The 17754-nt window shown below is 39.6% G+C and overlaps 1 protein-coding gene and 1 long non-coding RNA gene across 2 annotated transcripts in view; one reads left to right on the top strand and one right to left on the bottom strand.

Annotated features, from left to right (window-relative positions):
- slc2a15a (solute carrier family 2 member 15a) overlaps positions 1–16886 on the bottom strand; it is a 35248-nt gene extending 18362 nt beyond the window's left edge. Inside the window, exons 1-7 of the mRNA XM_042433682.1 lie at positions 16798–16886; positions 11606–11704; positions 6759–6919; positions 4941–5065; positions 3972–4117; positions 2218–2350; positions 1692–1879 (exon numbers count right to left, since the gene is read on the bottom strand). Of these exons, the coding sequence (XP_042289616.1) occupies positions 1692–1879; positions 2218–2350; positions 3972–4117; positions 4941–5065; positions 6759–6919; positions 11606–11704; positions 16798–16842 (897 nt within the window). The 5' untranslated portion in view covers positions 16843–16886. The remainder of the gene's footprint in view (positions 1–1691; positions 1880–2217; positions 2351–3971; positions 4118–4940; positions 5066–6758; positions 6920–11605; positions 11705–16797) is intronic.
- Positions 3999–5751, top strand: LOC121911816. Its single transcript, XR_006099955.1, has 3 exons — positions 3999–4088; positions 4228–4262; positions 5473–5751. It is a non-coding gene; the product is annotated as an uncharacterized LOC121911816 (long non-coding RNA).
- Positions 16887–17754: the final 868 nt, after the last annotated feature.

Below are 17754 nucleotides of genomic sequence, written 5' to 3'. Positions count from 1 at the left end.
GCTGCCCAAACCATGATACTACCACCACCATGTTTCACAGATGGGTTAAGGTTTTTATGCTGGAATGCAGTGTTTGCTCATCGCCAAACATAACGCTTTTCATTCATGCCAAAAAGTTTGATTTTGGTCTCATCCATCCACAGAACATGGTTCTAATCACCTTCTGGCTTATCCATGTGGTCTTGAGTGAACCGTAGACGGCAGCAATGTTCTTTTTGGAGAGTAGTGGCTTTCTCCTTGCAACTCTGCCATGCACACCATTGATGTTCATGATTTCCTGATGGTGGACTCATTAACATGGACTCTAGCCACTTTCAGAGAGACCTTTAGTTTCCTAGACATTACCCTAGGGTCCGTTGTGGCCTCCCCGACTATTACACACCTGCTCTTGGTGTAATTTTTGTTGTTCAACCACTCCTGGGGAGGGTAACAATGGTTTCGGATTTCTTCAGTTTTTACATGATCTGCCTGACAGTCGACTGGTGGAGTCCAACTCTTTAGAAATGGTTTTGTAACCCTTTCCAGCTTGGTGAGCATCAACAACTCTTCTTCTAAGGTCCTCAGAAATCTCCTTTGTTTGAGCCATGACACACTTCCACAAACCTGTGTTGTTTTCTCTTCTTTAAATAAGGCAGGGCCTCCCAGACTCACACTTGACTGTCATCCCATTGTTTGAAACACCCAACTCTAATTTCCCCTTCAAATGAATTGATAATCGTAGGGGTTCACATACTGTTGCCACGCACAAAGTGTAAGGTTTTTGTCTCATTTGTTTAACTGATGTCTTCTTATCTAGTTATCTTATCTGGAGGACTTGAATAGAAATCTGATCATGTTTTAGGTCATATTTATGCAGAAATACAGAAAATTCTAAAGGGTTCACAAACTTTCAAGCAGCACTGCATTTTACACAAAGGCAAGCAAAAAAGAAACAAGTCTGGACAAAGAAGCATTATCAAAATGCCTTTAAGAAAAGGCATGTCTTAAAATTAGATTTAAGACAGTATGCTGACCTGACCCCTAGGGGGAGACTGTTCCATAGCCCTTGTTCTGATGACCTGAGAAGCCTAGTGGATCTATATGGTGTCAAAGTTCAACCTTGGGTCAAAAATTACCTCAAGGTTTCTGAAGTTGGTGGGCAAGGGAACTAAGTGCTGAAGTGAGATTTCAAGGATCTGATTGAGGGCAATGATAAGAACTTTTTGTTCAGTTTTGTTGTGATTTAGCTGCAGGAAACTATGAAACATCCAGTCACTGAACTCACTAATACAATTACAAAATACAAAATACAAAAACACAGCCAAACTTGTGTATAATGTGTCCTTAAAGGAGAATTTAGAGGGACTAAGACTAGCCCCAGAATAGACCCTTGTGGAACTCCACAGGTTAGAGGAACACAGTCTGATATTTTATCAATGATGGATAGAAAGAACTTATGATTTGATAAATAGGAATGGAACCATTCAGGTGCTGTACTAGTTATCCCAACCCACCTTTCTCAGACAATTGTCACAAGGCACTGTTGGGCCAAGCGCCCCCTCTAGTGTTGTTTGTGAATGGTATATAATAGCCAATGTCTGACTTTGGCAACTGCTACTTGTAGCATTAAAAAATACACATCACAGAAAATAAAGCATGGCCACTCCATTTTGTTCTTGGTATACATCACTCAGTTTTCAAAGTGTCCTCACAGCATCAATGCCAGACAGCTGCATGCCGATGTTGATGACCACCACGCTGAGCACCTGCCAGCGGACTGTGTTATCGAGCAACAGTTTCCATACTGACAGCGTCTCCATGGATGATAGGGAACGTTGTTCCTCCTGCATCTCCTCAATCTCAGCCTGGATGTTACACTTGGTCCTGTACCACTTAAGAGCTGAGAGACAGGGGAAAGGAAGCAGCATGGTTACAACGCATCATGGAACGATACCACACCTAGACTTTTCTCTTTTGTTTTGCTACTTTTCTCTTGGGCAAGATAATGTGTCTCAATAACCACTGTGATAAGATTATGATTATATTGCCTATATAATCATAATTAGAGAATGAATCTCAAAATTTCAGTGACTGTCTTGGCTTTCCTCAAGCGTCATTCTCAGGACAAAATTTCTACTTGGCATTTGTACACTAGAAATATCAAAATTTAATGGACAGTATTTGTAATACTCTGATCTGCATCTCTTTGTTGATGTGTAACAGAGCCAACACACTGACCTGTGATGGTGGCGTGAACATTGTGCTTCTCAATCAGCAGGTACCTGGGGCTCTCTGGGAACCATGGCAACAGCATCAACTGGATGAAGGTGGGTACCACCACCACAGAAAGAAACAGGGGCCAGTGCTCCTCCTGTAACCATTTCAACATGGGTAGGTGCACACAATTTGACTCTCATCGAGTCATAACAGGGCAACACTGATTGTCAATTATGTTATGACAACAATATAGGCATTTCCTTAAAAATCATAAAAAAGCCAGTCAGTAATATGAAAGGTCACATAAGGATATGATGGATATCATATTTCTTTTGGTTGATAGAGTGCTTTGTTGTTTGCAAAATTAATTGATTTCACTTATAAATGATTGTCCACTTCTGCTCTTTTCTCCTCTTTTGGCATACCCCAAAGTTTCATTTTTGGCCATATTATATTGCACTCTATGTGCTTCCACTGGGCTTTTTCCATGAACACACAACTCAAGATCCCTTATCATTGCTACACTGATGACACACTGCTGTATTTCACATTAACACTGAGTGAAGCGCATCATCTGCAGTCTCTTTTAAATTGTCATGTGGATGTTGAATGCTGGATGACCAAAGATTTTCTACAGCTTAGTGAGAGTACAAAAGAGGTCTTCATCATTGGTCCAGCAAATTTCACTAGTGGTGTTGCCAGTTTCCCTGGGATCTGGGTGTCATCTTTGACTCTGCCTGTAAAATTTGACAAGCAAACTTTATTGTTGGTATAGATTTTTTCAACATTTATTTGTCTTCTGCAAAATTGACCTTGTTTTTTCTTTTAAATCTGTCCAGGTATTGACACACATACTTACATACACATACCCTAACTACATATAAAACCTAATAAAAACTAAACTAATCTAAAATGTTTAGGAAACAGTTGGTCTCTAACGTGAGAAATCTGCTGGGGTGATAAACCGGAAGTATGTTTGAAACACAATATAATCTGGGGTAAGATAAAAAAGTAATTTGATATAATTGAATTTAATGTTCCAAATTGAGAAACAGACAGCAGCATTTCTAATTAGCTGAAGCCATCGAATGGCTGAATGGGAGACCAGTAAAAAGCGCATTAAAGTCATCTAGTCTGCTGATGGCAGAGACATAGATAAGTGTTTCCAATTCTAACTGGGATAGAAAGTAACAAATCTTTCCAAATATTATAGATAATGAAAGGAGATGGTGATGCTGTTGCATTAAAAGAAAATTTAGGTCAGTATGAATAATGATTCCTAGGTTTTTGTCTTGTTTTGTTGTCCTAAGAGATTTGGATACCAAAATAGTACAGACCCTCTACCTTTGAGGCATTGTACCCAGCACTTATAATTTTTTTCAAGTCTTTTCTCTGACTGCAGGACGTTTCATGAAGGACGTTTCCACAAATTGATGTATTTGAAGCTGTTGAACAATGAATCTAAAGTGCTTAAGTTATCAGGAGACAGTGAAATATAGCTGTGTATCATCTGTGTAGCTTTGAGAATAGACTTTGTGTGATTAAACAGAAGAGGTCCAAGAATTGACCCTTAAGGGATGCCAAACAGCATGTTTCCAAATTGTAAAAATTACAATTTCAAGTTTATTAATGATTTCTGAAATTGAAGAACTCATTACAAGCTTCTGCTCCTATAGCCATGACAATATGGTTACCTGAATTTTGCTGCATGTTTTATTGAGCAAAACTGAATCCTCTCCACACATAGGTGTTGTTATAACGCAATGCTTGTGTACCTTTCCTAGAAGCTCATGTAGGCCGAGGATTTGGGCGGCGAAGACTCCAGTGCCAATAAAGATACTTGGTACAAGACCCAGGAAGCCTCGGAGGTTCTTAGGTGCTATCTCACCCAGGTACATTGGTACTACACTTAGAGAGATGCCTGCAGTAAAAAACAGAGACGAATATCTATGTCACAATGCTCTGATTTACTTCGATAAAATGGATCATGACCTCATAATGATTCAATTATTCTGTGAACATCTAATTAAGGAGCCGATGGAGAGACTTACACCAGATGGCCAAAGGTATGTGGACGCTTGAATAAAGTATATGGTCTTCTGAACATGATACCCATACATGATTCTTGAACATATGCCTGGATTAAAAGGGTCTGCTAAAAAACTGAACCTTTGTAGAAGGGTGTTGGATTCAGGAGTTCCTAAAAGTGTTCCTTTTATTGTCTGGAAATATCCTCAGTCCAGGTTAGCAGTTCTCCCTGCTGGGAAAACAGCCTGGGGTAAGCCCTGCATCCCCCTCCTGAGTTGTCTGATGCTAACTCTTTGAAGCCAACCAAATCTCCTTCTCACTGGCCTCCCCAAAGCCACACCAGAGCTTTTGCTTCTATGACCACAGAGGTTGCAGTAATTTAGGCCTCCTGATAAATGTATGCTGCTTCAAAATTCCCCTGGACCAACCAAGCCTAAAGTACTACACCTTTAGCTTTACGGCCTCCTTCACAGCTGGTGTCAAGCAACAGGTTCTTTGGTTGCTGCCAAGAAAGGCATAATGACCTTCTGGCCACAACTCAGAACAACTCCACATTTGAGGAACTAAACATGGCCCGCTCAGAGTCCACATATGTTGACAGGGGTGTCCACATTAATTTGGCCCTATAGTGTACATACCCTATGCATAGCCTAACATCAAACGGGTGCACATCAGTGTGGTTTAGATGTAGAGGGTGTGTGTACATGTGTGTGTACCTGAGTGAATTCCTGTGATAAAGCGTCCAAAGATGACCATCTCAGGTGAACCACAAATCCTGCTGAAGCCCATGAGTGAGCCAGCAATAAACACCAGCACTGTTGTGTTTACCACTGTGCCTTTCCTGAAAATACACACACAAAAAAGCAGTAGGCAGACATTACGAATATACATAAAAACATATGACCCAGAGGTTTATGAAACAGCAAGGATAGTGGCAGTATATTGGTCTGGAGGCCAACAGCAGTAACCCACATAATATACACACAGTCATAATGATAGACATGTATGCCTGTATAAGTCCTGATTAGCCATAAAACGCTAACACAGCTCACAAGGGTGGTCATAAGCTGTGTTTGGCCATAAAACACTGCTGTGTGAAGAAACTGATCAGCCTGTAAATGGGATTATAAATCGCCTGCTTTTCATTTGCATTTAAATGTCCACTGATGTTCTATGAAATAGTGGAGATGAATGATGCTTTCAGCTGATTTGCACTGATTACAAAAGAACTTTCCTCTGCACTTTCAGGATTAACACACTTCTGAAGGGCAGATGGGACGAGGCGATGCTGGTGCACTTTGAAGGACAACAGGGCACCAGGGAGGGAGAGGTTATCAGTAGCTCTGAATACAGCGGACAGAGGCATGATTGATAGAAGGGCCTGATCTAGTGCTTTTTGTGCCAATGTAAGAGAGAGAGAGAGTGTGTGTGTGTGTCTTTGAGTGTGTTTCCGAGTACAGATGTCTTATTCCCTCATTTTGTTTTATCCCATATATTTTCACTCTTGTATGTACAACACCACATATACTGGGCCATGTGTGTTTTCGAAATTCTAATATAAGTATTAGATAATATGCTGTTTGGTGACTGTGTGTTATCAGTGTGTTTTCCGGCTTGGTTGGTGGCAGCACCAGATGCTGCAGAGGGTCTCTCAGGCTTGCATTGCCAATTGGCCGCTATCCACCCCCATGGTTGGACAGTCTAGGGGGGTTACTGGGTAAGGTGTCAGGACAGAGCAGAGCCAATGTCCAAATACAGCTCTGAGGGCAACTGAGGACAAATATTTCATGTTTGAGGTCAAACTACATCTGGCTTTGTAGTTCGCAAAGCAGTCTGAGGAGGTTTCAGGTGGTATGATAGCTATCATACAGCATCTGTAAAATTTAGGGGTGCATGAATCCCACTTTCTCTCCAGGGACCAATTCTAATACTCCACCCTTAATGGAGCAAGAACATAGAAATAGTCAAGATTAAGACATTGTTGTTTTCAAACTCATTAGAGTTTAAATAACCCATTTCACTTTTTTCCCCAAATACTTATTTCTCACTTTACAGTTTGAATCTCCCTGAATGCAACAACCATTGAAAATTCAAAAAAAAATCTCTTCTCTTAAACCTTTGTGTGAACAATCATTTACAAAGTAGAACTGACAATGCCAAGAGTCACTTTGCATTTACATGTTTCTTACAGAGGTGTGCTAAGTGATAATTCTGTCCAATCTGACAGGTTGCTGCTCTCTTGCCCAGGTCATTCTTGAAAAATAGGTTTTAATCTCAATGAGACTTTTTTACTTGTTAAATAAGGATAAGAAGAAGATGTTTATACATTTTTTATTCCTCAGCTGGTCAGTGCCCTCCAAAATGACCCATATGAAAACAATTCATGAGAGCTTTTTCTCATCTGCTTCCTCTATGGTTAATTCTCTGAAAAATCTCTGAGAACAATGCTAGAAATAAAAGAAATCTATTTGAACCAGTGTGCTTTTGTGCACCTTTGCATTTCTTTGTATGTTGTACATGCAGAGAAGTCTTACCTGCCAAAGCGAGTGACCAGCATACCCACAATGACGGAGCCCAGCAGACCTCCAATAGCGAAGACAGACACTGTGAGAGAGTACATGAGGGTCAGGGTCTCCCCACTGAGTCCTGTTCCATTACGACTCACAACCGTCTTATTGTAGAAGTCTTTTATATACTGAGACAGGGAGGAGAGAGAAGAATTGGTTGGAAGGAGCTAAAAAGAGGAGAAGAAAAGGATAGTAGAAACATCATATAAAAAAGGTCTTCCCTTCATCAAAAGTTTTGGAGAGATTGTGTTTTTTATGGACCACTGTGGGACTGGCCAAAAATCTCAACATTTCATCAGCCAAAGTATGAAAAAATCCCTAAATGTGTGTTCAGATATAAGGCAAAGCAAGGCCACAACAATGCATACAGATTTGATGGAAAGGTATGAATGAAGGGGAATGAAAAGGTGCAGTTTGCTGTAGATGGCATAAAGTGAGAGGACGACTATGAAGGTAATGATGTTGCAAAATGCAAGAGCTTGTAGACTTAATGTGAGAACTTGTAGAATAAAAATCTGAACTCGTATATTAAATTTTCACTTGTATAAAATATAACCTCGAAATCGTCACTGCAACCTCACAAATGTGCTCTCTTGCATCACAAATTGATGAATCTGCACGCCTTGACTCCTTGCAACAAATGTTTGCATTTTTTCTACTAGATCTCAAGTGTTTTGTTTTTATCTGTGACCTCAAATTCAGCTCACGTGTATGAATATTTTATACAAGTGAAAATTTAAACATACAAGTTCAGATTTTTGTTCTACAAGTTTTCACATCTAGTCTACAAGCTTTTGCATTTTGCAACATATTTACTATCATAGATTACTTTTAGCTCGCGATCAAAAGGAGTTTTTGAGAAGGTCTGGAATAGAGCCCAGCCAGAACAATCCGACACGCAGCAGAGGACAGTTGCCTCTGCAGAGTCCATTATTCCTGTTTATGGACACCTCAGGGGGCATCATCCTGCTTATACCATGGTCACTTGCCAAAGAAAAAAAAATCCTGGTAACATCTGAGGGTATGATTAATACATGGAACAATCATTACCATGCCATATTTGTAGTCTGCTCAGGTTCTTTGGTACTTTGGTTCAGCTATGATCCAGGAAGCTAACATTATGCTAGCAATCAAAGTCAATAACATTACGTACAGTTGACAAACAGTAAATATAATTTTACAGTATGTTTAACAACAAGACGTGCTCGCTATGCCGGTGTTAACTCCTTGTGTTGTTTCTCCCTTTTTCTTTTCAATTTCTTTCTTCAGCTGCTAATTTGCTTTGTGTTGTACCTGAAAGCAGGTTAATAGACTAGAAGTTGTTGGTGCCAACATTGGTCACCTTATTCTCAACAGTTCTAGTGAAGTTTCAACTTTGTCCTCACAGATGAGATGCTGCAGTGGACCAATACAGAGCAATTGGTCAATCCCGCCTCTTTGAGCCAATCAGAGAGCATTCCTTCCTGATTAGAGAGGAAACCTTGTCTTGGTTTATCATGTGGCCAAGATATCCTGGTTCCACGAGACCAATATGATACACACTGTCTTTATCTCCTTCTCTTTTTTTCACTCTGACATTTTCAACTATTTCTCTAATCAAATCCCAAAGTCTTTTTTTGACCTCAACTTCTTAATCAATTTACCATGTGATGGCACGAGTTGGTGGACCCGCGTCAGACACCCAACTGCAGGAGAAACACTGGCAGGCACATGCTTTTACTCAACTGGTAACTCTTACATCTCAGCTCTCAGTTCAAAACCTGACTGTGATGACAAAGAGCTCTGAAGAGTTTGACAGTGTTGTTTCACAATGCTTCTCTAACTCTCATTCTACAGTAGTATATCACCAGTTATATTTTAGTTCCAGTACAGCTCTCATAACAAATGTCAACTGATGATGTATAGCTATCCAGAAGAATGTTTTTTTTTAACCTGTGTCCACATTATCAAAACTAGATGATAACTCAAACATGAACACACGTCTTGTCCTGCAGCTTGTTGAACAAGCTTTCAATTTTGCAGTTAATCCGCGGTTCACATGCGTGCCAAACCGTGGGGGGCGATCTGTACGGATCATGGATCAACTATGATCCGTTGCACCACTACTAATAAGGTAATTATTTAAGAGATGTGTGATGTAAAGGAGCAAGCTACTTGTGAATATAGCCTACTGTCACATGTAGAGCTATACATGATTAGCATTAGACAAAACATCATCCTGCCACAGTATTATTGGTTTTCATAGCCTGGTTGTTGTTAGCTTTGTTAGGTGGTTCTTTGCTAATACTGGCACATGTATCAATGTTTTAACTTTATGGAGAGCTGACGTAAAACCAGGATCTTCAGGACCTTTAGGTCTTATCCTAGAAGCAAGAAAACTTAATTCAATCCTTTTTTACATTTGTAAGAACACAAATGACTTTAATAATGACCATAATAATGACCATAGGGACATAGCCTAAATCAACATTATGTCACATGATTCACTTATGTCATGATATGGATGGTAATTATTAAAATATTATTTAATATCATTGTTCAACTAATTTCAGTTTTTAGTGGCCTTTAACACCATTTCCCATAAGCCCAAGACCTTTTCAGGTTAAATGTCACCAGCTTGACAGACAAGGCTAGTGGCTGCTAGCTTAGGTATGTCTGCAACAATGCCAGGATGCAGAACTGAGCCAATGAACTCTCCTTCGCTGGCTGAATGCATCTGGAGGGCTGTCCCCAGATCAGTCCAGGAGCTGACTGCACAATGAGCTGCTGTCTTAGTAAATCAGATGCTGAATACACACAGACTGTGGGCGCACACTCATAGACAAGAGCAGCAAACATTTTCACAACACCATTTTCTGGGTATCTCTGGCCCTCAGTGTTAAAGACTGGGACAATGTACTGAACACCTCAACAGGACAGAGCAACTGAGATTACAGCTAAAATTCTGAGAACAGGGGTGGATATCATGAATTAGACTGAAACCAACAGTTAAAATAATGTACTGTACTTTTTAGCACATGCACCACCATATAGTAAAACTTCGTAGGAGCTGTTTAGTTTTTATATGCTAAATTACCTTTTGTTTAACCTGGTATTAATCCCAGTGTGAAGGGTTTGATTTCTAATTGTAAATCCTGTATTAGGTAAAAATAAACTTAGAATATGGACAGCAGGGGTGTTGAGTGGTTGAGACACATACCATGTTGCTATGACGTTCCAGCTTTGGTTCCAACAAGGGACATTTGTCGCATGTCATCTCCTCTTCTCTCCCTGTCTTTCTTGTTTCTCTATATTTTCATAATATCCACATAAAGGCTAAAATGCTTCCAAAAAGAACAAAGTCTGGATAATAAACTCCAGGACCATGCTTCACATTTTTGTAAATACCGTTGACAGAAACCGCCAATGAGCGATTATAGTCCTGAGTTTCAAAAGCTAGTGGAACAGAGGCTACTCAGGAAGTGACGTCAGGACTTAAACTCACTACTGAATAGTGGAAATAAGCATTCTCTCTATTGTTTTAGCTCTTCTGTCTTTTTGCCCTGAAACTTCATAAACTTTTACTATATTTTAATATTTCTGTTTACTTCTGTTTGAGATTATTTTAACTGAAAGTTTTATGTCCGTTTAAGCAATTGGTGAGTATCAGTATTTAAACTTGAGTGGAATATTTTAGTTCTCTCTTCATGTGTGGTGTTGGATAAAGTAGGCTTCACTGTACACTCATTCTCACTGGGCCAAGCTGCATTCCTTCTAATAAAGTCCAGTATGTCATGCAGTTCACATTCCCCACAACAAGCAGCCCTTCTCAACTACTCTCTCACCCTGTCTGTGTCCAGCAAACACATACAACCACATTCTCCCTCTGTCAGACGCAACGACCAGTAACCACACATTCTTACTTGAAACAACTTCAGCTCAAGCAGACAAATCTGCTTCTGTTTGTCTCTGTTTGTATCATTCCATTGACTTTCTTCTCATTCTTGCTTCTTGTAAAGCCTCTGAAAATGCAGTTTCAAATTTTAGGTATTCTCTATAACATTAGATATTTATGACATTAACCATAAGCGGACAATATCCACAACTATCACCACATTTTCATCTAACGGTTGCTAGATCCTGATTGGTGCACAGAAATATTTGACATCACTTTCCAACCGAGCTCTGCCCACTTCAAACCAATAAGAAAAACAGGGACAAAAGTGAAATAACCAAAACAGTTATAACTTTGGCAGAAAGTAATATGTTCATGTGGAACCCCGTCACTCATAGTAAGAATCTGATTGAGAAAATAGGTTTTCAGGGTCTTCACAATGACATTCGTTTGTTGTCATTTTTAATCTTATTTTTTAAGAAGTAAAGGATCTAATACTATATGAAACTGATTTATTTATCAATTTAAGGGTCTATTATTTACATTTTGCACTGAAAACTATGAAGAGTGAAACTGAAATGACAGCACATTTATTCGTTTGGAGGAATAAATACTAAATTTTGTATTGTTTTCTGTTCTGCTTTTTAATGTGTTGCGAGTGTATCAAGTGTATCATGAATTGCATCAAATCCAATTGTGAGCTCTCTTTATCATTACATCCCTACTAATCAGTAGTTTTAATATCTGGCTGTGGATCAGTGTTAGACAGACTAAAGGACTGATCAAACCATCCTGACCTGACAAATAGTGAGTCAAAAATCAGATATTTGATATTTAATTCAAAATGGCCCAATAACTCATATTGGCTTTCTAGAGTGCATTTTGGTCACAACATTTGTGTGTGTGTGTGTGTGTATGTGTGTGTGTGTGTGTGTCTTACCACAGCAGGGGAGTTGACCACAGCCAGATTGTAGCCATAAAGCATAGAACTCCCGAAGGAGGTAAGGAATGCCACCGCCAACAGAGAGCCGGTCAGGTGCTGCAGACAGAGAGAGAGAGAGATGTCATTGTCAGGAAGTGCAGAATGCTGAATGTAGGTTTAATCTATCCTTTTTATATCTCAAATGAATGATACCGTGATGGTGAAGTAGCCCACTATCCCTGGTATTATGTACACATGATTGATAATTCCACTCCTCACAAGTGATGCCCAGTGTCAACATTCAGTAACAATGCAGGGTGTGTGAAGGTTTAGTTGGCAGATGGGAATGTAGCATGTTCAACTTTCATGCAAGAGATCAGAGTTTGCTCTTAAAATTTGCTTTTTTAATGGAAAATAGTGTAAGTTCAGGCAGAGGCCTGAAGGAGCGCTTGTGTTTGCTGGTTGGCATTAGCTGTTTCTAAATGCTTCACAATCATTGGCTAATTCACAGCTGTATGTCCAGTAACATCCAAGCATATTCATTCAGGCGTACAAGCGTTGACAACAAAACTTGACTCTTACATTTACTCTGCTGATCACACTCATGCCAATGCTGACCCAGACTGGAGACTGTCCACCCAAGAGAAACAACACAATCTGTTGCAATGTCAGTCGCCCAAAAACGACATATCATTATGTTTGAGTGACAGATGCCATCTAGTAATTGTAGTAGTAATTGTGACCCGGAGCAGTGGTGCAGTTCAGATGACGTATGTTTGTCCCCTAACCTTAACCCCATGGTTATTACTGTTGCCATGATGACGAAGATGGCCTAACTTTAAGGAAGTATCTTTAACCCACACCACGTTTCTCTAACCTTAACAAAGTGATTGTTTTAGCCCAAACCAGATCTTTCCCCAAACCTCACCAAGTGGTTTTGTACCTAAACCTAACCAGACCTTAACCACAGCACTGTCACATCATAAAACATGGTTATTGTTTAACAGTGTTGTGTAACAGTTTTGGAAAGTACAGACAAATTATGTTGTCCTGCCAATTACTGCCAATAGGGGTGCCATATCAGAAAATGCCCCATGTGTCGTTCTGGAGTCACATGGTCAAACCGTGTATTTGGTTGTTTAATTTGGATGACTTGTTGGGTGTTTTATACTGTTGACTTAACTAAGATTTATGTTCATGTATGTTTATTAGGGGGATTAACTCTCTTGGCAGAATCTTCTCTTTGAGAGCTTCCTCAAAGAGCAGAGACTTTCCCTCTGAATCTAACTATAACTATTCGCTATTAATGGTCATGTATGTGTCTCTGACTAAACTAACCCTAAATATGATCTTTCCCTAAGCTTGACCATACAAGTTGCCATATAATAGAAAGTAAGAATTTTAAACCAGTTGTCAGTAATCCAGAGTTTTGCAGAATAGTTCAATATTGAAATCCTTGTCTAGCGATAGAGTTGGATGAAGGTATCATTTATCTTGTATGTTATTAATGCTAGTGTTTCTCCAAACAAAGACCAAACATGAAAACCTTTCTGAAAGGGCATTACAAAGGCATTCATGTCTTATACCATCCTAATACTGTAGCCCTCTTTATGCTTTGTGCCATAAAAACATAAAGCAAGTTTGCTGTCAATCTGACCTCATCTTTTCAGTGAAAGACTTCTTTACTGTAATTATACTATGTCTAGAATTATTGTGTTAATGATTGATGTTATAAATGCACATGTACCATGTTTAATACAAAAGGTATAATAGTAGTGGGACTAGTGTGGGAATAGTGTTTTGGAATGAAGCTCTAATTTGTCCTTCTAAAATGTCTTGTTGGCATTGTTCACATTCCTCATAGCAACCAAACTAAAGGGCATGCATGGCTGCCAGGTTCGAGGAAGCTGAAGGGCAAATAAAGAATTTTTGCTCCCACAGTGTGACCAGTATCTGGTACAAAAACCATCCAGCTAAACTTTGAAATGTCAAGGTATAAACTGTGAGGGAAAGAACTGCATTGGGAAAAATGTCATGAGGAGCGATGCACAGGGATGAAGAGTTTGGCCTCTGGTTTTGGTGTTTTGAGAGGGGGATAGAGTATGTGATGCCATAATGTGAAAGGAGGTAAGGGTGACAAAAATAGTGTTTGTAATGTACAAAGTGAACAATGTCAAACAAGTCACAAAAAGTCTAATCAAAGTCAATTCAGTTTGAACTTGAACAAGGGATGTCCAGTACCAGTGTAAGATGATATGAAGGTAAAATATCAGAGGAGACAGAAAGGTCCCAGTTTGGAAATCTATTACCAAGAGGCACAAAATATGATATCAGAGTGACTTAAAGTGCTGAATGACAACAGTACTAACTTCAGAATACAGGATGGAATGATAGCAGTTCTCTCCATGCTACCATGTTAGCATGCACTACTGGATGCATGTAGCGCTTGCTCCTATATGGTTTGCATGCAGTTATTGTAAATTGCTTTGGACAGAAGAATCTGCCAAATGAATATAATGTAACACTAATGCTGCAGACTTGAATTATTATTTCATAAATTGTAAACAATGTTCACACCTTCTGTGGTGTTCATTATTAAATAAATACAGACACAATGCAATATGAAAAAGAAATTGTGAAATAGTTCAATACACTTATTAAAATCTATGTCTAATTATCAGGTGAATATATCTGTTCACTTTTAATTACAGCAGTTTTTATTTATATTGTTTTTTTTTGTCTGGTTTTGTTTCACAACATTTTTCAAGTGACTGTTTCCCTTTCAAGATGCCACTTTTCTTTTATTTTCTCTCTTTTCTTTTTTTGTTTGCATGTTTCCTTCATTGGATAGTTGTTAGTATTGAGGCAAGAAGGAAATTGGGGTGGAGAGTAGGGGTGTGCCCAAATACAAATACATTATTCGGCAAAGCACAAATAGTGTTTTTTTTTTTTTTTCACGAATATTTGTTTCATGCAAATATTTAAAAAAATTATTTGTTTTCAGGAAGGAAAAAAAAACATTAAATACCAGCGCGCAGGTTGGTTACATCACTATCACAGTCTCTCTCCTCTGCTCTGCTGTTATGTCAATCAGCAGGTTTCAACAAGAAGGGTCACATCCACCTGCTACATGATGCACATTTCCTAATTTGGACATCACCCCCAAAGTTGATGGGTGTTTCCCAGAGATAAAGCTGAGCTACTGACACACGCCAAGTATTCCCAAGAGACTCTCCATAACCTGTTGTTCCCCTTCTCCTTTCCACAAAGTTAGGTTGTAAAAAATAGGCAATAAATGAAAAGTGCAAAGCAATAATCGCCTTTCAAGTTCTTCCCTACACATTACATGGTGTGCTGTCTCTGTGTTATGGGTGTATAAATAGGTAGAGGTCTGTCTGCAATGAGGCGATGAGTAAATATTAAGTCTCTTTCCACTTTTATTCAAATACAAATACAAATAATATTGCTGCCTCAACAAATACAGATACAAATACAAATACTGGGCTCTCTGCACATCCCTAGTAGAGAGAGGTGTATGGCATGCAACTGGAGATGTTGTGGTTACATGGTATGTGACTTAACCATTCAGCAACTGGCCTCCTCAGTAATAGGCCTACCACTTTTCATCAGGTGTGTCTTTGTCTGCCAATTGAGACAGACAAGGAAGATCCAGTTTTATGATTTTAAGAGCTGTAACAGAAAAGTGTCTGAAATGCAAACAAACATGGAAGCCTCAACCAGTTCTGTCTATTATACAGCCATTGCTGTACACTAGATAACTATTGAGTCAATGATAACTGCATTCTTAAGCCCATTTTAAACAGAGATCCCGCAATTTGCCATAAAGAAGACCCCTCATTATGCCAGCTTTGCTTTTTTTAAACTGAACCAAACAAAGCCAGCATAATGCTGCCCCAGTATGTGATTTTAGATAGCGTGCCAGCGTTCTGGTATCAGAGGCGTGACGTGTAACGGCCAAAATACACCAGGCACGCACGGAGTGTCATATTATGGCTGCAGTGGAGCACGTCCATTGCTGATTAGCTGCTACACTGACCGTTGTGCAGCTCATCTCTATTTTTACGCAGCTTTTCTCTAAGTGCTGCTATGTTGCCATCGAACGGGTAAAAACTACAAAGAACTGTGCAAAAATGAGCACAAACTGTTTAAAAATGATTAAAATAAATACCTTATGAGGGTTTTTTTTTCATTATCCATGATCCTGTAGTTAAAACGATCAAGTTAATGAATTCAGTACCAGTTAATATAGCCTACGCCTATGTCTACTGTGACTTGTCCCACCATGCCGGCTCCCCCTTTTACGCAGACATCGATTCAGCTCTGTGACTACCTCCATAGCTGACTTAATGGTGGAACAACAAATGCCCCCATCCTGTGTTTGTACGTTTTATACAGAACAGTGAGGTGGAATAATGGCGCAACATTCCCACCTTGAACAGGCTGTATAAAAGGGGCTTTAGTAATGCTTGAACACTTGAGAGCAGTACAACAGAGTGGGCATAGTGTAATATCAGCGCATATAATATAATATGTACGTGTGTACTCAATCAGAAGCCTCTTTCTATTGTTCCTTTGTTGATACCAAACCACAAACCCATCACCCACACAGATTTTAAAATATCTTCTGAGGGACTGGTGATTATAAAGCAGATATTGCTCCTGTGGCTGAGGGATTAAGTAAAAACTAAGATTTTAAAGGGGTGCTATTGGGAGGATCAGGGCAGTACGATGATTTAGATGTGACAAAGCTGTGGAACTGAAGAAGTCTAAACCAACGAGGCTGGTACATGACTGCAAAACATAATACTGTATGTGCTATTTATAACACTCATAACAGCATTGGAACCCTGAGCTAGAAACTCCAGAAATGTACAAGTCCATCTTTGATTATGCAGGTTTTGTTTATCAAAATAAATAATGATTATGGAAGTGGTATATGAATAATCAGTTTGGACTAGTTTTTCATCTCATATTAAAGTTTGGTGACCTACATCAAATAACTCGGGATAGGATCTTATTAATGGTCAGCTGCTGATCTACTTTGTCCCAAGTTCTGGGGCTACAAGTTTGAAAGTTGGTAGTAAATGCTATTAGCTGCAAAGACTCTGTGTCTAAAACAATAGGGGATCAGTCAGCTGACGGCCTTGGCTCTGGATCTGACCCGATTCATGCAGTGAGTCTGAACTTACCGATGTGATTTTTCCCGACGATGGAATTAAAACCTCTTCAGCCATTTAAGAAATCTGTCAAAGTCCCAAACAGCAAACAGCAGAAGGGTTTCTGTCTAAACTGCAGGAGATGTCATGACTGTAGTAGCAGGCGTGGTCACAGGTTCAGGCAGCAGCAGGTTAAAGTGACCAGACCGTTCATGAGCAGTGGGTCAGGCCTCCTCTCCACCCAGCAGCCATACACAGGCCCCCGTTAACAAGCCCACACAGTGTCATCACATGACGGAGAGCAGCGTGACGGACTGAGAGAAAAGCCTGCTGGAAGCAATTATGTCTAAGTGAATTTACAAAGAGATGGAGGAGAGGAGAGGAGGGACAAAGTAGGAGAAGGAGGACGAAGAGAAGAGGAAAGAGAAAAGTAAACCGAAAAGAGAGGGGATGAGGTGAGGTGAGGAGGACAATATAGGAGAAGAAAGGAGAAGAGAGGCAAAGAAGTCAGAAGTAAATAAATGGGGAGAGCAGAGGGGAAATAGAGGGATAAAAAGGAAACGAGGAGGGTGGAGGAGGTTAGAGCGGGATTATGTGGAGAACAAGGGGAGTTTTGTATAACATACAAATAAATAGAGAGCAATGGATGTCTAGAAGAATACATCATGTAAAACACAACAGTAGTTATCTGTGATGTACAGTATATGTGATTTGTAGTATATGGAATGGAACATTCAAAACCACTATTGGTAAACTTTTGAATGCAAGACTTCTTTACATGTTTTATTGAAGCAAAGGATCAGAATACTGATTATTAATCGTCAAATGCCGCTCTGCACACAGACTCCCACAATCAAACACTCCCCCAGCAATCACATAGCAATCATGTGCTATTTTGGTTGCAGTTCAAAGTAGGACAGCGTTTTCTGTGACTGGTCATTGGGTAACAATCAGCCACCTCGCATTACACATTTCTTAATCCTATGACTT

Source organism: Thunnus maccoyii, chromosome 14, assembly GCF_910596095.1.
Source record: "Thunnus maccoyii chromosome 14, fThuMac1.1, whole genome shotgun sequence".
Classification (NCBI taxonomy): Eukaryota; Metazoa; Chordata; class Actinopteri; order Scombriformes; family Scombridae; genus Thunnus; species Thunnus maccoyii.
Note: the sequence above shows the minus strand (reverse complement) of the source record. Positions and strands in the feature narration are given on the sequence as shown.